Source organism: Corvus moneduloides, chromosome 1 (assembly GCF_009650955.1).
Source record: "Corvus moneduloides isolate bCorMon1 chromosome 1, bCorMon1.pri, whole genome shotgun sequence".
NCBI lineage: Eukaryota > Metazoa > Chordata > Aves > Passeriformes > Corvidae > Corvus > Corvus moneduloides.
The window spans coordinates 34391198-34405869 of record NC_045476.1 but is presented as its reverse complement, the minus strand read 5'-3'; the positions used below and the strand labels follow the sequence as shown (position 1 = coordinate 34405869).

General features: G+C 43.2%; 1 protein-coding gene across 1 annotated transcript; it reads right to left on the bottom strand.

Moving 5' to 3' along the window:
* Nucleotides 1–1666: 1666 nt before the first annotated feature.
* Nucleotides 1667–13588, bottom strand: SFRP4 (secreted frizzled related protein 4). The gene is made up of 6 exons (XM_032104912.1): nt 13014–13588; nt 12779–12859; nt 12623–12688; nt 9868–10066; nt 6616–6679; nt 1667–4132 (listed from the first exon to the last, which is right to left on the bottom strand). Exons 1-6 carry the CDS (start codon nt 13453–13455, stop codon nt 3944–3946), a joined length of 1041 nt encoding a protein of 346 aa, XP_031960803.1. The 5' UTR covers nt 13456–13588; the 3' UTR covers nt 1667–3943.
* Between the last annotated feature and the right edge of the window lie 1084 nt (nt 13589–14672).

Sequence of the window (14672 nt, the reverse complement as noted above, 5' to 3'; positions counted from 1 at the left end):
GCAATTTTTACAGAAAGTCTTGGCTAGCTCTAATTAGAAGTAATGAACTTCTATAGAAATTACAGACTGGCAAGTTAGTTGGGGGCGGGAGGGGTATTTATATATGGAAACATAATTTTGAATGTTTGTTGACCCGTATTGATGGATTATATTTATTTACAAAGTTAATTGTAGTGGATGTAGTTTACCAGAAAAATCTGGTTGAGGAAATGTTTTCAGATGTGCATTTACATTCAACTGCTAAGCACAACCAAAAAGCATGTGTCGGTTGTGCATAATTGGAGTAAATATTTTTTCAGGTTTCATTCATTTGGAATCTAGGTTACAATTCTGGATGAAAGAATTTAAGAGCTGTTTGAGTATTTTGGACAGGAAAATCTTTTTATTTGCTTAGGAAGTATTTCTCAGTCATATGCACTGACTGGACGAAAGTTGCAACACTGAATTGAAGTGACCGGGTCATTCGGGTCTTGTTGGAGGGGGGTTTATGGGTTTTTTAAAAATGTGTTTCATAAAGAAGCTCTGATTTGCATTTACAGTGAGCTTCTAAAATGGTGCCGATCATTCACAAGTAGAGTAAATATTTTTTCAGGTTTCATTCTTTTGGAACTGAGGTTAGAACATTCAGTGAAAATACTGAATGACACTTCTAACTAAACCGGGCACACGTGTGTGGGAGGTAGTAAGAAACTCACTAGGAGCATATGCTTGGTGTTCCAGACAATTTTTATTTTATATGAAAAAAATTCCAAGCCCCTCAGTAAGAAGGCAGATGCAACATTGGGAAAAAAACATTTGACACTTTAAGGATTTGGTCTGTTAATTTTTCATCTTTAAGTAGTTACAGAAATTACATTCATCCAGCAGCAAACTATTTGCCCCCTCTGCTGAATCGAAGTTTGGTAACTTCAGTGCTGGAGTGCACAAGCACAGCAATGGCTACATCTGGCCATGGATGTGCATGAGAAGAGGTGAGTCTGACCTTTTGCCACATGCCAGGGAGCAGAGGTGGTGAGTGGACCCTGTGGGGAGGAATTTGCCTGCTCTCACAGCCCTCACTGCTCCAACACCTATTTCACGCCTTTGCAAGGGAAGGGAAGGAAAACTGGCTGGAGGGTGCAGATGTTCTGGGTCTGGATTCAGCTGGCATTTGGTATTACAGGAAGTTAATATTTGTAGGGGATTTTCAAAATTTGCATTAGTGCTGAATTGGGTCAGCCCATGGCTTCTTAAAATATAGGAAAAAATGGGTTTGGAAAAACACACTACCTTATTAATTTATCCCTTGCATGTCTGTTCTTTGTATTATCATATCCCCTGCTTTTTGTTGTATTGCCTTTCCTTCCATATTTTTACCATATCAGATTGAAAGTCAGCATAAAGCATACACAAAAATGTCAAGGAGTTTGGAAACACATGGCCTGGTGCATCAATGTTTACTCCAGCATACTGAAATGGTCAATCTAATGACAGCGACTTGAAGGAATGGTGACAATTCTCTGGAGAAAATAATTTGTACATTTTTTCCTCTGACAAAAAGAAAAAAAATTTATTTTAACAGTTGTAAAATAATACGTGATGTCGCTGTGGAGTCTAGGTAGCTGTTCCAAAAGTTTGATTTAACAAACATCACACTTGACTATGTTCACAATAAAACTGCTTTAAGTGATATCTCATTACTTCAGTATTTGTTATTTCAACATCACATTGATACGACTGTCACTCATTCTTTAATGGCTAACCATATATATATTTATTGGGGTACTTTAAATTGGGATCAATAGGTAATCAAAGCTTAAGAACTCCGGCTACACAGTACCTAAAACTATTTCAGAAGTTTTCCAATCATACTGATCTCTTAGATCATGCTTACTTAAATCAGCATTTTCAAACTCACCTAAATAAGTCACCTGCGAGGGAAATTCTGTCTCCTTTGATTTCCATTTCAGTTTTTCCATTTTGCTGAACATGATTAAGGTTCCACCTATAGGCTGTATTTAAGCACCTAAGTTTGTAGTCTGTTTTTTTAGACTTGTCAAATACACATCATTCTCCTAAAGTCAACAGATGCTATATATGCTCGGCATTCCTGGCACCTGGAATGAACTTTAGATCTAATTCTGCGGTGTTCCATGTCAACAAAGTACTGCACCTGCCCAGAATTACCGGTAGGGCTACACTCAAATGCTGACCTTTGTATATTTTAACTGCTCAAAGCTCAACAGTGACCATTTAGGTTGGTTTTTTCCCCCTGAACTATTCTATATGCTATTATTCCATTTTCTTGTAACACCTGTGTCTGTTTTAAACACCGTAACTTGGCATCTATGTCTCCAATTTGCGTTAGCAAATTACCAAGTATATAACTACTGCTACTAAAATCACTCCAGAATAGTCTGCCTTGAATTTCACTCATGCAAATTTCATTGTAATTCTTGTAATGGCAAAGATCAACATACTGACATGACCAACTGTAGCTCCTTATAATAATCTACACAGAACTCCTTTTCTTTTTCTGACATAGAACTTCTCTATTATAAAAATCCTCATTTACCAGAATTGACCAGTCTAGTCCTTAGTCTTCCTGCAGGAAAACTGAAAGGTCTTTCAGGCATCTATCATGATCTCTTCTGATCTTAATGTTGATCCTCTTGTGTGTTACATGAAATTGAAATCAGAATGCGTTATCTATGCTGCCTCATCCAAGTACACCATGGAAGGAATAGCATAAATGCCATCTTGGAATGATGTCGATTAGATTTATCTCACCTTTGCTGTTTTAATACCTCAGAAAGAAAATGTTAAGTCAGTAAACTTACCACATAAACAAAAGCATCTGCTTTCCTGTCACTCTTTTTAGGGTAAATGTTACCTTCTGACAAGAAAAACTGCAGATACCCAGTTGCTTTGAGAAGCACATTAATAGGGACAAGGCTGGTTTATTTATTTATTTATTTATTTGGTCTCAGACAAAGGTTAGAAATACGGTGTCAAATGATAAAAAGTTATCCAAATGATTACTGAGCCACTTGAAGCCCTATCTTCTCCTTAATACTGTACAGGAGCTGTCAGTTATCTTTAGAATAAAGCTTCTATTCCAGTTTTCATAGCAAAGCTATATTACAGCAAATGTGTTACTTTTAAGGATTCTACAGATCTGTTCACTTTAATCTGTCCTTTTGAAAAATACTGATTTTTCAATTAGATGCTTAAATATATTTGAAATTAGAACAACAGAAGCCAGCCTGAAGTACAGTAAAAAAAATTAAATGTCTGCTTTGAATGTATTTTTACTACACAAACCCACAAGATCAAATACTATCACTGTAAGCATATTTTCGGCACACTCGAAAATAATCACATAATGCATACCCAGATGCTTAATGGTAAACTATGCTTTTCAACACTGAACAAGGGTTGTGATTCCAAACAGCAGATAGGTTCAACTCCAGCAGCAGCAGTCATTGCTGCCTGAGATATCTGCTAGAGTTTACCATACTTCTGCTGCTCCTCAGCTGCTGCGTCTGGTGAGCTCTCAGCTAATTCACAGACTAAGGCACAGACTACTACACCAGCTGAGGAGAGAAACTCCATGCAGCTCTCCAGCATGTGGGAGGGAAGCAGACCAGACAACTGGTACAAGGAGTCAAAACCTCTGGCAGACAAGGCTACTTCTATCTAGATGGGAAATCAGAGCCCAAAGATAAAGCTCAGACAGCTGGAATATGCCTACCTCATATTAGTGCAAACCTATGCTCTATGGCTTGTAGTGACTTGAAAGGACAAGCAAACCTTTTAACAGTAAAGTGCAGCAAAAAGGTCTATGTAGAAACTGACATGATTTTTTTAAGTTGATGAGTTCCAAATTAATAAAACATGCTGACCAAGCCAGGTTGTGACCCTTGTCGTGCAGGGAAAGTCCTTTCTTTTGGGAATTTCACCCTCATACTTTTTTAGGGTTGATTTCTTTCTGGCTGTTTCTTATTTTAATGGCCTTTTTGGGGCCACTGACCAGTGGGCTGGTGTTCTTGGGTTGCGGTTTCAGGGCTCCACTCTGACCGCTGCGTCCTGAATTCTGGTTCTTACTGGGGGCAGTTCGCCGCTTTTGTTCCTGCAGTCTCTGTTCCCACCTCTGTAGAAATGCAGAAGACAAAGAGGATGAGTTAGGGAAGGACATAATCATAAATAATTACATCTTAATCAAAGCTATCTTGGACCACTGATGCTAGTACTGCCTTTAACAGTTCCGTGCTCTACTGCAAGGCCATTGATGTCAGCATGCATGGCTATTTGCAGGGAGAACCTGCCATGTGTTCTTGGGTAGAGGGAATTTCCACAACATCAGCAGATGGAAATGACAATTGCCCATCTCGTGTGCATGCTGCATGTGAGTGTCTTTTCAGAAATAGGGGGGAGCTGGCATCACGCATTCAAAAAGCCAGGATCAGCACACTGGAACTCCTTCGCCCCTTCTTCGCTGTCTTGCTGAACGTGCTACTTGACTTTGCCTCAGAAAAGTCTGCAGGAATCAAACTATCCTTTCACAATATGTATTTAAGCACACAGCTACCAGGGGAGCTGGTAATTACTTTCTGCTTTCCCCTGGGGTGGAAAGGACTGAGCATGAACCAGCTTATGTTATGGACAGACTGAAATCACAGTGTTGAGAGTTGCAACGGCATGGTTCCAATAGTGCACCTGAAGCTTTATTCAGTAGCATCCCTGAGAAATTTTGAAAAGCAATTAGATCAACAAGCCCACCAAAGATAATAGCTGTCAGATTTTCAAATCCAATAGTGCACTAGTTAAAAAACAGGCTTTTACAGTGAGTTTAAGTGGTTAGGTCTCCAAAACATGGAGGGATCCATAAAACAGCCACAGAGACTGCAGACTTTCACCTCTAGGAACAGAAGTACCTACTTTAAAGAAAACAGGTAGGTAGTAAAACCTGGAAAGGGTCTCATCTCTCCCCTCTATTATCCTTCTCTTCTGGAACTCCTAAAGGTAGGGGATTTACACAGCGATGAGAGCAAAAGAAGTGCTCTCCAGCTTCCCAATTTAGCACATCTGCACTGACCCTGTTGCAACTCAGATTCTTGTCCTGGCTAGAGAAAAGACCAGCCATGTTGTGGTTATGTTAACAACTGTCTTCTGTGGTTGACAGACAGCTCAAAACATCCATTTTAAGTGGTAACTCATGACAAAATTTGGATGCAAGTCTTCAGAGATGAATGATGGGCATCGAAGTGAAGCCACTGTGATACCTCCATACTGGCTTTGTGTAGTCAGAGTAATTTTATGCATCTTTATAAAACCAAAACTATCTGTAGACATTCAGTTATGTCCCACTCAAATTTGTTTAAATGAGATTTAGTTTATGAAACTATTAATATGAGAGGAAATGACACCTGCTTTGAAGGGTATTTTGTTTGGCAGTCATGCATCTATTTGACAATCTGGAAACTAATGCCCAAACATGTTTCAAGACACAATTAGAAATGACAAAACAGTGTGAGGAGGTGACTAAAACACACCGTGTGCCAGTAACAGGCCATTAAGTTGACAACTAAAGGATTTCAGGAGTCCAAGTCATATGCCAATATTCTTCTAAATCCCACATGGTATCCTCTGCAGTTGCCATATATCTATTTTTTTAAGATTTAAAGCATGTTTTCTTTTGCACACATGGGTTTCACATGAGTAAGTGAAAAGGGTATGACAGAAGCACTGAATGCAGTTTCCTCAAAGAAGCTGGTCTGTAATCTAAAAGCTTGTGTTTATGGATTCCTACATCTCTTTTCCTCCTATCAATTGCCAATCAACTCATAACTAAGACAAACATACATGTACGCCCTGAAACATACATGTGTGTCCTTAATGCTCTAAAAACTTTTCTGAATTCCAAAAATAACTTTCTTTCATCTCTAAAAGTGGGAGAAAGAACAAGACCTTCTCTCAATCCATCCTTTCTTTCCACTAAAATGAGGAGTTTACAAGTAGAGAGTGATATCAAATGCTATCCTGAAGCCCCAAAAAACAGGGGCATCTGCTGTACCTGCCACCCATGTCTCTATACTATAGACTTTTCCTTCCATTGTTTCCTGAATCCAGAGAGACAATGTCCAATCCTTTGAGTGGGTCTTTGTAGGGAGTACCTGGTGAGAAGTGTGTGTTTCCAGCCTACAATATTTAACGCAGCAAAAACCATTAATCCAGTGCAGAGGATTTTAACTTCCTTTCTTATCTAATGTGGGCTATATACTCATCTGCATATCACCTTCACTTTCATATCATCACTACTTGTGGCAGCAGGGATATGAGAGAAATTCCTAGAGACATTACTGTAAGAAGCCAGAGTTCATACAAAGATCATCCCACCATGTAAAATTAAATAGAAATAAAATTTTAGACAGCCTAAAACACAAGATTAAAATATTCAAATTTTCACTTATACTTGTGTAACTATGAGGTCTGAAAATGTTCAAGTGGAAATAATGATACCAAGAGGAGTTAAAGATATCTGAAAGTCATCAAAGTTAATCAATACTGAAGTAAAACAAAGGTGTTTAACTTTTGATCAAGAATATCAGCATTCTTTTCTTTGGTTGCATTTACCTTAAATCTTCTGTTTAGTTGGTCCTTCCATTTTTCAACTAGACATCCATCAAGAAGCATCAATCTGAAAATTAAGAAATATGCACAAGTTAAAGATATTTCTGATTTTAATTCCTGAGATGCCATTCCTGATGGTTTAACATAGATTGAGGTTGAAATGCACCCACAGGTACCAATACTGACAGTTTTTATGTATGCAATGATGGCATGCCAGATGTTTCTCTGTGTTTGTGTGAAGACTAGATCAAACTAACGTATTTTACTTCTGAATTAGAAAAAAAAAAAGGCAACTGTTTCACATCCACCAGTTAATACAGTTTAGCTGAAAAATAGTAATATAATTATCTGATCACTTACAATTGTATCCATTTCTACCTATAAATATATGAGGATGGCATTATGTGTTTCCTACACCTAACTCCTTAATGAGTGCTTTAAGGTGAATTTGGAAGACGTATGGTTAGAGATACTTGCCTACCAATGAAATCTGGCTAGCTCCTGCATGAAAACATTGAGTCTAGGTGTTACGAAATGAGCAAAACAAAAATGTGACTATTAAATGTATATGCCTTAGACAGCTCCTAAAATAGTTCATTCTAAAGCAGTCTGATGTCACACCTTCTATGTCCCAACCTAGAGACAACTTTTTGGGGTTTTTTAGGTTTGGTTGGTTGAGATACCAGGCCTTAATATGCCCTAATATAAATGTCACTAAAATTCTGGGGGTTTTTACTTAGACACCAGTGTTGGCTGGAAATATCAAAATATCATTATAAATGCACACAGCATCACACAGCACTGTTCTGGCTGGTGAAGGCTGAACAGGGTAGCTGGGCCTGATCTCCACCTTCTATGAATAGCATTGCTGCTCTTAGCAGCTCAAACACAGCACAAAATCCTGCCTCTCGTAGTCATTAGCCACTGTGCATCCAGTTTGACCAAACAGAAAAGGTCTAACGTGAGTGCAAACCCTGGAGAATCAGGACCAATATGCTGTACATTTCCTTTTCTTTCCAAGGAGAGATTAGAGAACAAATGTACAGGACTGATGCCAAGGCCACATTGCCATGAATGAAACCACAGCATGGGGATCATCTGGCACAGCTTTGGTTCAGGTCAAATTATACAGTGAGGCTCTAACCCTAACAACAGGCAATAGGTATTTTGCCACTGGCTGTAGAGGAGGTACAGCTTCTACCCATTTTGCCTCTGTCATTTTAAAAAACTGCTGTAACTCAAAACCTTCTGTTTGCATGCCACTGAGTTCAACAGGAAGCACATATAATAGTTTATGTTTCTTTTTCAAATCCATTTTAGTACACTATATGAAATTAAAAACCTCAATGACCTTTAAAAACCATCACAAGATATTTAGTGAATCGTGTGTTCTTCCATAATAACGGAGATGCAGATTGTGATCTTTGACTTATAAAATCTCCCTTTCCTAACAGCCTCCAGAGAATCCTCTCCAACAAAGCCCTGCAACCCAGAGCTCCTCCATTGCAATTTTGGTCATGGTCCTTCTACATGAGTCAGAGCTTGTATCCCTAAAACGACTAACATAAATAGAGTGCTCTACATTAATACTTGTGAAATACTTCCAGACCTGGAGGGGCAATGTGCTGGGCAGTAATAAAACACTGTGCTTGCTAGCTCGCCAAAAAAATAAGTTAAAGCAATAAGATATCAGATGGCAAATTTTAGAAACACCTACAAAATGCTTTTAAAATATCAACACAAAACTCATTACAAATATGGATATGGCCCATTACGTCCCACACATGGACGTTCTGTAGTCCTTACAAGTGTGAGTGACCAATTAACAGCAACTTCACCACATGTAAAACCAGCCTGCACATTTTACAGACAGCCTTGCCTCCAACCCACAAAATACAGGCCTACACAGTACCTAAAACACCACTGATGCCATGATGATTTTTTGCCTTTTCTTATATACCTTTTTATAACTTCTGTATTCTTAGTGTTTTTTAGCCTACATTCTTGGACTTGTTTATCAAGCTAGAAGACTAAACATTTTAGAAGCTTCGTAGTTAGGGATCAGAAAGCCCCAGACACCAAGGTCCTCTCCTGAACACATTTTGTAAACTCAGATAGAACCATCCAGGGGAAAGTTCCTCAGGGAAGGGGGCTCACTCGAGTCTCTCACTGGGGAATCTTTGATAGATATTCTAATTAGTAAGACCTACAATGTGATACCAGATCTTTTGTGGGGTGTGCATTGCGGTGTGCATTGAAGTGCATTCCACCTGGACGTGGTGCACCTAAGGATCCTTACAATAAATACAAAGGTAAAATCCCTTTTTCCTTTCTAACTGTGTTTGACTCTTGATTTTAAGACCAGGAAAAGGCATCACCACAACCTGTCCTGCTGGCATCTACTGGTGCATTTGGGGTGCTGATGGGGATGGGATGTCCCGTTCTGCTTCAAGGAACCAGGGAGAAAAGGGAGCTGTGATTCATCACTCCTTCCCCTCCAGACCAGCATGCTAGATTTCCTTCCATGCCTGGGGCTAGGCTGACTGCCAGATGAACAGTCGGGTAAAGTTAGTTTTGTTTTGTTTTTTCATTTAATCATACAGCAGGACTGGCAAGCTGCTCTGAGAGTATTTACTTTTCATCTGCCATCCGGGAGCTGGAGCTCCAACGGCTGCAGCTTTGGCTGGTCCCGGTACGGCTGTGGGATCAGAAACATCTCGCTGACGGCACTGGTCCAAAGTATGGATAGACCAGTGGAGAAGGCCTAGCTCTGACTCCAGCAGCTCTGCTGACAGAAGATGTGTATCATCTCCTGCCCACTCCCTTGGTGAGACAGAACGATGCCTTCCACGTGGTCCTGCCAACACAGACCATCATCCACAGCCGCCACTGGACCTGCTGCACACAAAGCACTCATCCCTATGGGAAGTGGTCCTAAAAAAAGCCACTCCCAAGCTGGAGGTGCTTGAACTGCTGCATGACACCTTATCAATATGCTGTCAGCACCTAATGCCACCAGATTTTATGCTCTTTGTGTGAGCCAAGTTTTGTACACACCAGATCATGGCACAGAGCTGAGGCTGATGGAGAAAGTCAGTTGTGAAGGTAATTGAAACATGTGTGTATGTATGAGTTATCCTAAGAAAAACTATCAGCAAAAGAAGCCTATGATGAGAAAGAGAGCTTTCCTGGTCATCCTTCCCATCTATCACAGCCAGCTCTAACACTTTTCTGCACCACATCGTCAGGGCTCACCTTGAGCGCCACTCATAGCACATGATGAGAACATCCTGCTTTGGTTGAAGAGGCGGGCACTGGCAGGAGGAATTTGTAAGAAGAGGCACTTGGGACAGAGGAATTGGTGTTGAAGACTTGAGTATGTCTTTGACTTCAACCACAGTCGTTATCTCATTGCAGTTCCCTCTTTCTATGCTTTTTACTTTAGCGTGAATGACTACAAATAGAAAAAAAGAGGAGAACAATAAACAGCCTTAGAAATTTAAACACACCTCAAAATTAAGTCAAATATATTAAATTGGAAGCTGTTGTTTTGGTTGTGAAACTAGAACTACTTCTGCCTGTGTGGGCACAAACAGTGGCTTAGAATAACAGAGGCCTGATCTTGCTTTGGTTTTCAGTAGGACTGTTGACAACTGTGAAATTAAACATGTGCTTAAATCTTTGCCAGATCAGGCCAACCAATCTTGCCTGGAATCACACACACAAACAGCTCCTTCAACTCAGACTTGAACAACTCTTTGAGTAAATCTGAGCCATTCTCCAGCCACATCTGGCTATTTCTGATTAAGTAATGAATAATTTACCTCACAGACAGTTGTCATGAATTCAGTCTTTACAATAATAAAATAATTTCCTGTAGATTGCAACCAAGAAATACAGCCTTTTCTCAAATATAAGAAAGAAGGGAAGGCTTGAAACAATAGTCAAAAACCTAAGAATCTTAGGATTGCCATAATTTACTTGAGCTATACTCTTTTTCGTCTTTTGCCTTTGGATTCTCTACCAGTAGTGAGATCCACATATAAACCAGACACTGAAACAGGTTGTTCTGACTCTGAATACACAACCACTTGTATTTTACCTTTCATTGAGGCAAACTGCATGTCTGCATGGAGGCAAGAAGGTGAAATTCTGTAGATGGCTCTGAAATGATCCCTGGCTAAATTTGTACCAGCAAACCCTGGTGTTACCTACCACTGCAGCATTTCATCCCTTCTCTCTTGTGAGAAATATCGAATCTGATTAATTAAGTATGGTTTTTACATAAAGGATTTTGTCTCTACGAAATGTCAAAATAGAAAGGGTTCTACTGTCCAAAAATTCTTCAGTGAAAGAAGCATGAGAAGTGTACAGACCACAGAATGATCAGCCTGCCCCTGCCAGCCACCAGGTCAAAAGCCTTCAAGTGAACCTCATAACATTTGGAACAAACTTCACATGTAGAAAACAGGAGACCAGCACTTTTAATGCAGTCTGGGGCTTATGTGCTACCTTTATCAGGACATGTATAACAGACACAAAACACAAGAGGAATTTCAGTTTTGGAGACTCACAATCCGTTTCCAAGTCTGATTGGTGCTGATAGCTAGCAGTACAATTTGGCTGTATGTCTTATTTTAAAGGTTTTCAGAAAAAAATTGATTTTTAACTCATTAAATCTCACTCCTCAATTCATTTTCCATATAAACAGGTCTATTCATCTCAGAGGGTGCTGAATAAAAATTTACATCTCAAAACCAAAATCTTGAGTTTTGGACCCAAACATAGAGGTTTTACTCAAGGAACACTCCCACTGAAATCACTGGAATCAGAATTTACATGACTAACACCTGTATTTCATTTTGGAACATTTGATATCACTACGTTTTCATATGTTTCAGACAACTGTGGAAGCTCATTGTTCCACCTAAATGTATCTCTATGTTGTACTGAGACAGATCAAGGAATTATATAAAAAGAATAGGTCATGTAAATGCACAAAAATGTTATCATGAACAAATAATTATACAATTACCTAAGCTAGATGTTCAGCTTGATTATTCCCACCAAACATGCTAACAAAGAAGCAAATAACTACAAACGTACTTTCATTTGATATCAAACAAATAGGGATTGAATGATATAATAACAGTACTGCAGGACAACTGGACAAATTACTTGAAAAAAACCTGCCATCTGGGAAAATGCCAGTAAAGGACAAAATGCAACAATACTGCATATTAAATCCATAGTTAATAGGGGTATCTATTGACATCAGAGGCATTTAATCTGGCATTAATCTAATCTTAATTAGAGTTCTTCCTGACTCACACCATCAGAAAACTGAGGCAGAGGGAAGCCAAAAGGGAAGAATATTTTTATTGCCAATATGTTCTGCAACATAAAATAAAACTATCGGCCACCCCCTTGGCTGGATGGCGCAAATTGTCACTGAATTCCATTAATCTCTGACAATTCCGCACCAGACAGAACACTGCCTAGTAATGTAAAAGCATATATGAATTTCTAAAAACTTTTTACTTTGCTGCAGCTGGTTCACATTTACAAGTTTTATTTGGGTAGAAAATCCCTGTTTATTCTACCTGCTGGATGAAAACAGGAGCTGGTCAAGTGGTCATGCTCATGTTAAACATAATTGCCTTTACTAGAGTGACCTTTGCAGCAGCAACCACCCTTTTTGCAGAGCAACCTGTTGATTTCGGTGCACATTACTGACACTTCACTGCTTTTGTCAGGAACACACCATCATCCGTGCAATTACTACTACTGCCTGCACATGATGTGTGCTACAGCTGAATTTTGGAAGAGGACAGCTAGGTATCCCCAGGCAAACCCCCACTTGGAAAGGCTCTGCTGGAGCAGTCTTCTTTCTGCCACACTTGCTGGATGGGGCCTGGTGTGGTGGCGCCCACAAAGAGCTGCCCAACTTGCAGGGACACAAGGAGGGTGTGGTACAGGCAAAGTGAAGCATTTTCCCCCCTGCACTTACTGTAGCTGTAGTTCTTGGCCAAGTAGGTTGACAGCGTAGGCTTTGTCTTTTTGCACCTGCACCGCTCTTCAAAGGAAGAGAAGGGAGAAAGGTTGAGGGGTGTCAGAGGGACCCTGTCTCCAGGGAGGTGGAGGCGGGGGGTCGTCCAAGGCTCACCCTGGCCGCGGCTCCTGCAGTCAGGCTCCAGGGGTCTGTCCGGCACCATAAAGCCCTGTGTGAAGTCCGTCCACTTCACATCTGCAAACAGAGGTGCGTCAGGGAGTGAAAATTGTCGGTAGACGCTCCAGGACTGGAGCGCGGGGGTCCCGCAGCCCCCCCGTCCCACCCCGGGGCGTCCCGCGGGGGTGGAGGGAGTCCTCCCTCCCACCGCCCGCTCCCCCAGGGTTCTCACCCTCCGGCACGTCGGTGACGATGGCCTCTGGGGAGATGCAGACGCCGCGGTCGTAGACGGGGAGGTCGTCGCAAGCCAGGCTCTCGGGCCAGCTGTGGTTGTAGCGGCGCATGATGGGCTCGCAGCCGTCGCGGGCGCGCTGGCAGACGGAGCGGCACGGCTTGATGGGGTCGTAGAGGAACTCCAGAGTGCAGATGGGGGCGTACATGGCGCAGAGGAAGAAGGGCAGGACCGAGCTGCAGCCGGTGGCCACCAGCTCCTCGTACTGTTCGATAGCGAGGACGGCGTTTTCCTGGGTGCTGTGGTGGAGGTGGTTGGGCATGCGGGTGATGTTCCAGGGCATGGAGCGGCACATGGGGATGCGCACCGCCTCGCACGGCGCGCCCTGCGCCCGCGGGCTCACCCGCAGCCACAGGGACACCGCCACCAAGGCGCGCAGCATCCTCTTCTTCCTCCTTCTCCTTGTCCGCCGCCGCCCACCGCCGCCCCGCGGGTCCCGGCGGCCGAAGGGCGCGGAGCGGCGCTGCCTCCCGGAGACCTGCTGCAGTCAAGTCGCGGGAGCCGCCGCGCCGACAGCCATGGACATCGCGGGACCGCATTTATACCAGTGGCACGAGTGACGTGGGGCCGATCGCGCTCCCTTGGCAGCCCCGCTCCTCCGGGGGGTGGGAGGTGTGCGCGTTATGTGTGCGTTTTGCTGTGCAGGCACGGTGACATCACCTCCACCCCGTTTAATCCCCCGGCGACATCACTGCGTCTCTCGGCCGCCGCTCCAGCTCCGTTTCAGTTTTCATCTGTGTCATAAATTCCTTCAGGTGGAAGGGGGAGCGGGGGGAAAGGAAACCCAAACCACACGGTTCTGCCGCGGGGCTCTGCGCTCCGGCGCGGGGAGAGGGACCACGACTCCTTCTTGAGGGGCTGAACTTTATACGCCACGTTTTCTCAAGGGAGAAGAAACTTTTTGCGGCTTTGAGGGAACTCCGGTGGCTGTTCCCGACACCTCCAGGGGGTTGCAGAATTCCCTCCATGAGCTCGGCACGGACGGGGAAAGGCGTGAAGCGGACGGGCGGAGACGGGGTAGTGGCTTGTGGCCCGGTTTGCTCGGGACGAGGGAAGAGGCGGCGGCCGAGCAGAGACGGCAGCTGGGCCGGGGCAGCGCGGGGCCGGTGTGGGGCTGCTGAGCGGGCAGGCAGCCCGCCGCTCCGCTCCACCCGCCTCTGTCCCCCACCAATCGCTTCTGCACACGAGTGGAAGAAGGGGTTTCAGTCTTTTACCAAGCTGTTTTTACTTTTTCTTTCCTTGGTGCTCCACGGCCACGCGCCCCTGGTGCAGCGGAGTGGCGTGCCCACGCGGGGACAAAGGGCTCCCTCACACCCCACCTCTGTTCCCCCATGCACGGAAGGACCTCCAGGCCCTTTCTTCACTGTGGGAAATGCCTCTCCCCAGTTTTTGGGGGACCCGCTGAGTTAAGATTAACTCAATGCCAGGTCATCCCAGTGACCCGAGAGAGACCCAGCGCGGCTCAGAGGTAGCAGCTCCCGGGCTTGCCCCGGCCAGGTACCAGTGTTACCCCCCGAAGATGCAGCAGAGCTGCAGAGACGGAGCATCTGTGGGGCACAGGCCTCGCCCTCCCTTAGTGGGTGAGGAAAGCGCACCCAG